Here is a 10,194-nt window from a genome sequence, read left to right on the forward strand (position 1 = left end):
TTGGATCCTGATGAGATGCCACGTTCTGTGGCGTCTCATCAGGATCCAAACTGTTTGCAAAGGCCTTCAAAATCTGGTTCCAGCGCTCAAAGGGTTAAAGAGTTGAAACAGTTATTTGTCAAATTTGAGATCATTCAAGGGTCCTAATGCAGAAATTATTCATGCCATCTGGCAAGTTATTAAGCTTGGTAAAGTAATTATGCTTATAAACATTAACACATTTCTTGATGATCCAATTTAAACTATTTGAGTTCTTGAGAAGACATTGTTCTCCTGTATGCAGAAAACCACCCACTGTTTGTTTTAAACAGGCTTATACAAATCGTTCTGTACCAAAGACATTGTGAAATGCATTTTGTGAATAAGAAACAGTTTGCCATCAAATGAAAAATCATAAGAGCTCTTCTATTTTATGTTCTAATTATTTATTGTTTATGGACATATTGTTACTTGAAACAAATTCTTTAAATCATCATGTTCACTGAGGCCCCCAAAGCAAATGCTTAAACTCTATGAACATTAAAGGCAGACAAATGCTTGTTTAATCTTTCAGTTACATTTCCTGGGGAATTTTTTTTGGTCTGGAGAAAACTGAGAATAGCATAAATTTACTTGGTATGGAGCAGAGTGGGAGCAAAAAATACACATAGCAATATAATTGAGTTTCATTCTTGAAAAACTGGGCTAAACGCACATTCATAAAGCGTTGTCCCACATTAGCTTTCTGTACAATCTAATCGGAGAAAATAATTTTCGCTCTAACGGACATTTTCTTTGAAAGGCAGTCACTTCAAAAAGAAAATCCAGTCTAAGTGGAAATTGTTGTCCTTGATTAGCCTGTGCAGACTGGGACAACTTTGAACACACGTGCATTAAACCTCGTTTTCCCAGAATGAGGCTCATATAATTACATTAATGTCAATTCTGGTTGAGTCTACACATACATCTGCCACTGGGATATCACCTTTTGCACATGCATGAAGCCCACTTTTCTTTAAACGAGACCCAATCATATTAATATTTACAAATATTTTATAAATATATATGTAATCTGAATAAGTCAACACGTACACCTGCCACTGGCCATGCTGCCCCGCCTTCCAGGAGCTCGGACCGCTGGCGTCCTCCCGCTCCTGCTGGAGTCGCGCCACCCTGGCTGCCTCGCGCCGCGCAGAGATGTATGCCTCCTCCTCCTTGCGAATGCGCTCCTCCTCTTCATGTAACTGTACACAGAAACGTGAAACATAGCAAAACATGAAACCATGTTAGTTTAAACCTATTATTTTAGCTCAAATGCATTGAAAGTCTAAGATTTATTCAAACGTTTCTTGCGGAGAACAAGATTTTTGTGTATATGGGGAAGATCGTATTTGGATCCTTGCTGTCGCTAATTGGAATCAATTCCAGTACGCCACGACGACCATCTTTTAAACATTTAACATATAAAATCACCACGAGTTAAATAATTCTAGACATCAAAACACAAGCTATGAAGCAGTAAGTGTGTTTTTATATTTAGTTACAGTGACCTTGACCTTGATCTCACTGGACCCTTACCAAATCCAAAGTACATTTATGTAAGCAAACTACATATAAAATTTGAATATACAATATTCAAACTCAAATAATTGATCAGACACCAATTTGTTAACTAAAAAGAGGGCCATTAAGCTCTCACAGAAAACAATTTTGAAAACATTAGACAGGGATTTTGTTTTTAACCCCACTTGACCCACATTAACAAAGCCTTCATATTGTCAAGATATTCATTCTGACCTGGTTCATCATGACTGAGTCATAAATGTGGCCTCCAGAATGGTAACATCATTTGCCATGGTGACATATTTTTTGGATGCACATGCAGTGTTTTTTTATGGCAATTTCAGGGCCAATATTCGGCCCCATTCCCCTTAAAAAAGAGTATATATTTTCCCCCGATTTTGTAGAAAAAAATCCCTCCAGAGTTACAAAAAAAAAAAAAAAAAAAAAAATATTTTTAGAAAGAACTCTCTTGTGATAAATATTCATTTCATAACAATTAACAAAGTATATAACAAATTAATAATATTATATGATTTTGAATTATTATAAAGAGTTACATTAAATGAGTATTTCCCAAATCAGTGTACTTTTCATACGAATTTCATGCTTTTCCCAAAATGGCCGGAAAAGGCCTGATGTATCTATATATATTGTGTCAATATTTGATGATAAAAACAATTTAATTTGGTCCATTTTATTGATTAAAAAAATGCTCACATTTGCCATTTTATCGATTAGAAAGTCCCAATTAGACTCAAAATGGCTAGGAAAACTGAGACTGTGCATGAAGGCTTAACTGTTTGAAACTAACGTTGAAAAAATCATTGGTATATATTTTAGAAAAAGAACAGAGAAATTCAGCTGTGAATATTACATTCATACATACATGTGTATTCATATAATAAATTTCAGAACATATGAAAGAGTGCATTTTTAATTTTCCCCTTTTCCTAAAAAACAACGCGTTTTTCCCCTTTGGACGGGCCCCGCCACCATTCCCCTATTTGTGAAAAAAAAACACGATATGACCCAGTTTTATAACTCAGCTATGATATTGTCTAGGCAAGTTTTCTCCACATGTTCCATCAAGAGTGAGTCATAAATGTGGCCTCTATGGTGAAAACAAGTTTTTTTCTAAGACATGATTTGGTGGCCAAGTTCTAGACACACATGACCTAGATTTTAAACTTTGTCTAGATTTTGTCATGATAAACATTCTGACCAACTTTCATTACGATTGCGTCATGAAAGAGGCCTCTAGAGTAAAAACTAGGTTTTTTGTAAGAATCAATCTGGTGACCTTGTTTTTTTTTATGCAATTGATTAAGCTTCCAACTCTGGGAAGATATAATTTACATTAAAGTTTGACCAAGTTTCATCAAGATTGGATGAAAAATTTGGTTTCTAGAATAATAACAAGCTTAAAATGACTATGCAAACCAGACACATAGCAGCCTGGACATAGGGTGATCTCAATAGCTCACCTTGAGCACTTCTTGGTTAAACTTATTTTTAATTGATTACCAGTATCACCTGATAAGGTGCAATGTATGCATACTGTGTCCAAAGCAGGTTGCAAGTCAACACAAGAATAGTGTTCCAAATTGAAGGGGGGTTAAAATATATTATTAAAGAAAGCCTCGTAAAATTTGAGCCAACTAGTCCCACAGGTGCAGAATCACATGACTATGTGGGGTTCGCAATTAAACGATTATGGATGTAAACACATCGGTAAGTGGTGCTTTTTTTCAAATAACTTTTAAAAACAATTTTCCTTAAGAATTTAACCTAGTGCATAAAAGACAGATTTTTATGCTGCTTATGGAAATGTAAAATACATCAGAATTACTTTATTGAATAAGCCTGTGTTCTCGTTAAAAATTCTGTGTGTACTGCACGGTTATGCTTCACGCAACAGATATTTTGTCACCAATTTCAGACATATTCAACGATTTATTCTTATACCTTAAGATATCGGCACCAACTGCAAGAAAAACTGTCTATTGTGCACGTAAGATTTTTGCAAATGTATTTCAATAACTTGAGATATTTGCAAAAAATAAAGTTCTTAACAGTGTGTCCAGCCCGTGTGTAAACCCCTGAAAACCCTGATGATTCTGCACCCTGCCCATAAAGGTTTCTATAATGTTAAAATGGCATTTTAACTGAGTTATATGCAGAGGTTCTGCTAATTATGTGTGCACTCAAAGTATGAGCATATATTTGAAATAATCATTTATGTGTACATATACGCATCTTGTGTGTACATATACGCATACGTGTTTTAATGTTCCCATACATTAGTTACTGCAGAAGAGGATACACAGATGGTTCAAAAGTGTGTTATGCATGCCCATGCAGTTAAATTGTTAATTATATAACAAAGGTGCAATTATTACGGATGAACCAATCATGATCAAAAAACATTTGAGATAACTCAAACTGACATCATTTCCTTAACGAAAAACGACAAGCATGAATTGTCAAACTTCAGCTAAAAACTACTAGCAGACTATAATACATAGGTATTAGCAAGTAAAAAGACAAAACAAAATTGTATTTTCAAAACAATTCAAGACCTGAATACATGGCTTAAAAAAAAATAAAATGAGAAATCATAAAGAATTAAATGTGAAAGTAAGTTACATTGTACGTGTAAACGTTGTCTAACAAGATCCACAACCAGTCACATCTAAATTTATACACACAATTCTGGACTGGAGGACTGGAGGCAGTATTGATAGTTTGCTCCCATGATTCAACATTTACAGTTACCACTGATTTACTTGTGCAAGTTGCAAATTAACAAAACCTTTTTTTATCAAAAAGGAATATTTACAGGACAATTAAGTCATATTGAAGGAAAATAAAGTTGTGTTATGCATATGTTTATAATATAGCCTGCTGTCTGTATTTGCAACACCTTCCATCTAATACAAAGATAACAAGCAAATTCGTTGAATTGATATCCCCCGCTAATATGCTTCTGGACACAAAAGTGTTATATTTGACACTAAAAAATGCATTTTTTCAAGATACAAAGGGCCATAACTCAGCTATTAATAGATGGCGTACAATGCCATTTGGCGTGCGTCATCCCCTTATCCATATATATACTCATACCAACTTTCAATGAAATCCGTCAAAGCACTTCCAAGATATGGCTCCAGACAGACGGAAAGACGAAACAAAAGACGAACGGAAAGACAGACTGACAGACAACGCCAAAACAATATCCCTCGGCCCATGGCGGGGGATAACAAGCAAATTCATTGAATTGGTATTCCCGCCAAAAAATGGTTTATGAATGGTTGCAACACTAAAAGAAACAAAAGGTTATAACTTTCATTTAAGAAAGTGTAGGCTTATGGTTTTTGTGCATATGAACGGCTTGCACATCTCCTCATTGATATCTTTACATATATGATGTTTTATGTTGAAATCTTGTAGAGTATTTGAGATATAGCGCTTACAAATTGCTCCATACAAAAAAAACAAAATGCAATACCTCCTATTAAAGAAAGAGTAGGATTATGGCTCTTATGCATTGCACTTTTCCGCATTGCTATCTATAAACCCATAAAGTTTTATGTCAAAAGTTATATAGTTACTGAGATACAGCCCTAAAAGGTATGTGACAGACAGACAGACAGAAAATCCCAATTCTATATCCCTCCGCCTTTGGCAAGATATTAATAATAACTAAAAGGTAAGTGTTTGATATGCATACATTTAACAGTATTTAGCAAGGCTAAGAAATCCTTACCCAAGAGTATCAGGATAATGCAGTGCAGAGCAAATAAACAAATTGTTGTCTAACACTTATGATCCTCTATTTATCTCAGCATTTTTACAAAACTTTATTTTCAAACAAACAAGAAAATGGTTCAATTTGCCAGAAATCACAGATAAAATAAATATACCGGTAATGATGAAATGCCAATAAACAACATGAGTTAATTATTCTGCATGTGACAGTTCTATCCCGGCAATGCTGAAATAAAGCTTAGTTTATTGCTTGTGTGTTTATTTCCCCACTGCACATCTGATGATATGGATAAAATAGACTTCTCTGCTAACTGCACATGTAAGAATCAACAAATTTTCTATATGAGCCTCGCTCTTTGAGAAGTGGGTTTAACCCTTTGCATGCTGGGAAATTTGTCTTCTGCTAAAATGTCGTCTGCTGAATTTCTAAAATAGGCATTTTCTTCGATTTTTTTCAAAGAATACTATCAGAATAGCAAACAGTTTGGATCCTGATGAGAAGCCACGTTCTGTGGCGTCTCATCTGGATCCAAACTGTTTGCAAAGGCCTTCAAAATTCGGTTCCCGCACTGAAAGGGTTAATGCATGTGCAAAAAGCGTTGTCCCAGATTAGCCTCTGCAGTACGCACAAGCTAATCAGGGACAACACTCTCCGCCTAAACTGGATTTTTGCTGAGAAGAGACTTTCTTTAAATGAAAAATATCATAAAAGCGGAAAGTGTCGTCGCTGACTTTACACATGTGCTTGCATTCCCCTTTCACAGAGCACGGCCCATGTGTGTTATTTACCTGTCGATCTATTTCAGCGTCATGAAGCTTCTGTTCCTTAATCAACGTGTTGTACTGACGGTTTGACAGAAGCTGTTTCTCACGCTCGGTTACCAATCTAACAAACAATACAGATAACTAGCCCTAGGTGATCAGTCTAATAGATTACATATTCACTACAAACAATTCTAACAATGATTAACATGCAGGTTTAATAAATAATACATTCAATGCACACAAATGCTTCATGTATGAGACGGCTGCAGTGATTTGTTTAAAAAGTTATTTTTGTGCCAAGGTTTCCACAGACAAATTCCATGCAGACTTACTCAAATATATGAGCCATGCTCTGTGAAAAGGGGGTTTAAGGAATGTGTGTAAAGTGTCGTTCCAGATTAGCTTGTGTAGTCCGCACAGGCTAATCAGGGACAACACTTTCGGCTTTAATAGTATTTTTCGTTTACAGAAAGTCTCCTCTTTGAAAAATTCCAGTTTAGGGGGAAAGTGTTGTCCCTGATAAGCTTGCGCAGATTGCATAGGCTAATCTGGGACAACACTTTAGCACATGCATTAAACCCCTTTTTCACAGAGCAGGCCTCATATGTATCAAACAGAACACACAAACAATATACTACAGAACACCTAATTACAGCACTCGCAAGACCAAAAAAGATAAACATAAGACATTCTTACTTGGACATTTCATCCTGGACCTCTTCCTGAAAAGAAATAAATCATTCATAATTTTGGTACAAGAAACTTCTTATGATTTTTGTGCAGATATTTTTATTATTAGATTTTTATGTATATTTTTAATCTTCTATTAATAATTAAATTAACAATACAATAAGCATTCAATGCATATCAGTGCGGCTGGTAACAACATCCATTCTGATTTGAATTTATCCAACTGTCATTTATCTTGCCTGCCTTTACTCTTTACAAAGACTTTAGTTTAAACTTGATATTGAGAGGCACATGTAGTGCCTAAATTTGTTAAATCCTTGTCAAAGCCATGCTTAACACCTTAATCAATAACACTATAATAAGATGAGAGTCTGATACAAGCTGATAACAAGAGCACCGCATAACAGGTGCTACGCTCGGCTACAGGTGCAGTTTTGAATAAATGAAAGCTTGTATGAATTATTTTTTTTAGGTCACAGTGACCTTGACCTTTGACCTAGTGACCCCAAAATGGGTGTGGCGTGTAGAACTCATCAAGGTGCATCTACATATGAAGTTTCAAAGTTGTAGGTGGAAGCACTTTGATTTTAGAGCCAATGTTCAAAACCTTAACAGAATGTTAAGGTTTTAGCACGACGCCGACGGCGGACGTCAGACGGCGAGCTGGCTATGACAATACCTCGGGTTCTCTTCGAAAACGCCAAGCTAAAAATCAACACTGCAGAAGACTACATTTCAGTTTTACTGATATTACCATACATATACATAATTCAGTCATACATACACATGTACTCATATCATTGTTAGTATCATCACCCTGTCATTTTAACCATGGCTTGGGCACTGCATATTTACTTGAGTATTTATATTTCGTATGTATTTCAAAAAAATGAAGACCTCACTAAGTAGTTAATAGTTTGTCCTTGTGTATGATGACTTTCAGATTTTACAGACTCAGGTACAAAGCCATCATTTTCAAAACTCTTTCAAACAAACAAAATTCAATGAAATCTTGGCAAGATGTGACCTTTCTCGATGATTACATTATACCGCTAATTAAAATAATAAATGTTCTTGCATTTTTATGTTAAGCCTTTCTATACATTCAAAGCATAGTTGACACTTTCTATAAATTATAGGCATAGTTGACACTTTCTATTCATTATAAGCATATAGTTGACACTTTCTATACATAAAAAGCATAGTTGACTCTTTCGATACATAATAAGCATAGTTGACACTTTCTATACATTATAAGCATAGTTGACACTTTCTATACATTATAAGCATAGTTGACACTTTCTATACATTATAGGCATAGTTGACACTTTCTATACATTATAAGCATAGTTGTCACTTTCTATACATTATAAGCATAGTTGACACTTTCTATACATAATAAGCATAGTTGACACTTTCTATACATCATAAGCATAGTTGACACTTTCTATAGATTACAATAAATAGTTGACACTTTCTAAACATTATAAGCATAGTTGACATTAAACAGAAATACACCAGCAGCATTATTCATATCTTTGTAATCAAAAAGTTCAAAACACCACTGGCAATACAATTTGTTATAGTCTTAACAGGCAAACCATATCTGGTAGGGGATAGTGCTGGGTGACCTTACCTCGTCCATTAAATTCTCAAACTGAAATGAAAAAGAGAGATGGTGCAAAATATAGTGTGCTGGAATATTGTATGGGAGGTAAGCTTTAATACTACAAGAGCAATGTTACAATGAGATGTTGTGTGGTTATTGATTCAATTTGTACATTGACATTTAATTTTAAAAAGCACAAAGGTATTACACCAAAACATTACTTAAAATACTGTTAAATGGATTATAAATAATTAGTTACATGTTGTATAAATTATTATGTAAAATTCAACATATTTATATAAATGATAAAGGGATTGACTATCTTGCTCTGCATGTGAAGTGCTAAAGTTATATACTTGGTAAATGAGGAATGATATCCAGTTATTGTTAAGCTCAATATAAGGTTGTGAATATATAATTATACCAGTTATGGAAAATTGAAATACTGGTTGGTAACTCTAGTTCCCCCAAAGTTCTGTCTGCTTTCAATACCCAACCCCCTTTTTAGTTTATTAGCAATTATTGTCAATGATTATTATCTTACCTTACATCTAATGCACTTTGAGACAATCTTGTATTCTTGTTGTATCAGCTCTAAGACTTATTAACAAAGACAGTGTTGATAAAAAGATTAGAGTAAGATACCAATTATAATCCTATGTGGCATTTTAATCAAATCCTCCTTTTGATGTCAGGAACTGTGTTGTTATTACCTAATTTTGGGTCAGAAACATTTTAGGAAGTTGTAGCCTTAACAGCATTTGGCAACCAAATTGTAAGTAAGCCAGATGTTACATTGGACATGTATGGATTGTCACTTGCCATTCTGTGTGCTATTTCTTTATCAAATATACCGGTACTTTGACTACAGCTCTGACTTATAGGTAATACATGTACATGTATTTTATTTCCATTACAATTATTAAATTTGCATTTTATACTTATAATTATAATTTTAATTTAATATTTGCATTGCAAATTGTTTGTAGTGCAGTGAAATAATACTGATGCAAATAAAAATGTTTATGTATTTTTTTAATCAGAAATCAAAAAGAATTTTTTCATAAATCAATATTAATTGACATAGCTAACTAAGTTACTGGTAATATTATTTGTATAAGTCTTCATGTTGCCTCTTACTAAATCGAGTAATTCCTTGCGATGTGCTTCATCTTAATTCTTAAGATAGCGATCCATGTAATATGGGATAATTTGTGTATAATTTTATTGTTGATTCACGGACTCTGTCAATATACGCTCCGTGGTTGATTGTATAATAATTTATGTATTATTTTTATGTATCATAGATTATACTTGTGTTTCTATTGACTTTACTATTCACTTGCCATTATTTATGCTGTTGCCTTTCCAAATAAATCTACTACAACTGCGGCTCTGACTAACAGTGAGCTCTTGAGCAAAAAGTTCTGTGTGACACAAATCAGAAATTAATACACTACAAAAGTATAATTTCTTACCTCAACAGACGCATCTTTTTCAACGGAGTACCTCAAGTGAAGGAAATTTCTCCTGCAATACAAATACATAACTGGTAATCATCTGGCTAGATTTTAAAAGCCTGCGAAGATTATTTAATGATATTGTTAAATCATATACATTTGATTTAGGTTTGTGCTGTTCACTGTCCAGTTTTATCGGAATATAAATGGTATAGTTTTTAGATACACACTGTTTTTTTACAGTTGTTGCATAAAAAATATTACCACAGAAATGAGATTGAGTAACTTACTATTGCATTTTATTTCATACTCTGTCTGATCAAAGTGCCTTCTAGTTTAACCTTTTTTTTACATAGATCC

The 10,194-nt window shown here is 34.0% G+C and overlaps 1 protein-coding gene across 2 annotated transcripts in view; it reads right to left on the minus strand.

Annotated features, from left to right (window-relative positions):
• Window positions 1–10,194, minus strand: part of LOC127868571 (AP-1 complex-associated regulatory protein-like) — a 37,120-nt gene that overhangs the window by 25,831 nt on the left and 1,095 nt on the right. Inside the window, exons 2-6 of one of the 2 annotated variants that reach the window (XM_052410448.1) lie at window positions 9,853–9,904; window positions 8,402–8,422; window positions 6,772–6,797; window positions 6,100–6,196; window positions 1,072–1,223 (exon numbers count right to left, since the gene is read on the minus strand). In XM_052410448.1, coding sequence (XP_052266408.1) covers window positions 1,072–1,223; window positions 6,100–6,196; window positions 6,772–6,797; window positions 8,402–8,422; window positions 9,853–9,904 — 348 coding nt within the window. The remainder of the gene's footprint in view (window positions 1–1,071; window positions 1,224–6,099; window positions 6,197–6,771; window positions 6,798–8,401; window positions 8,423–9,852; window positions 9,905–10,194) is intronic. The other variant, XM_052410449.1, reaches the window with a different exon arrangement.

Source organism: Dreissena polymorpha, chromosome 2 (genome assembly GCF_020536995.1).
Source record: "Dreissena polymorpha isolate Duluth1 chromosome 2, UMN_Dpol_1.0, whole genome shotgun sequence".
In the NCBI taxonomy this organism is placed as follows: Eukaryota; Metazoa; Mollusca; class Bivalvia; order Myida; family Dreissenidae; genus Dreissena; species Dreissena polymorpha.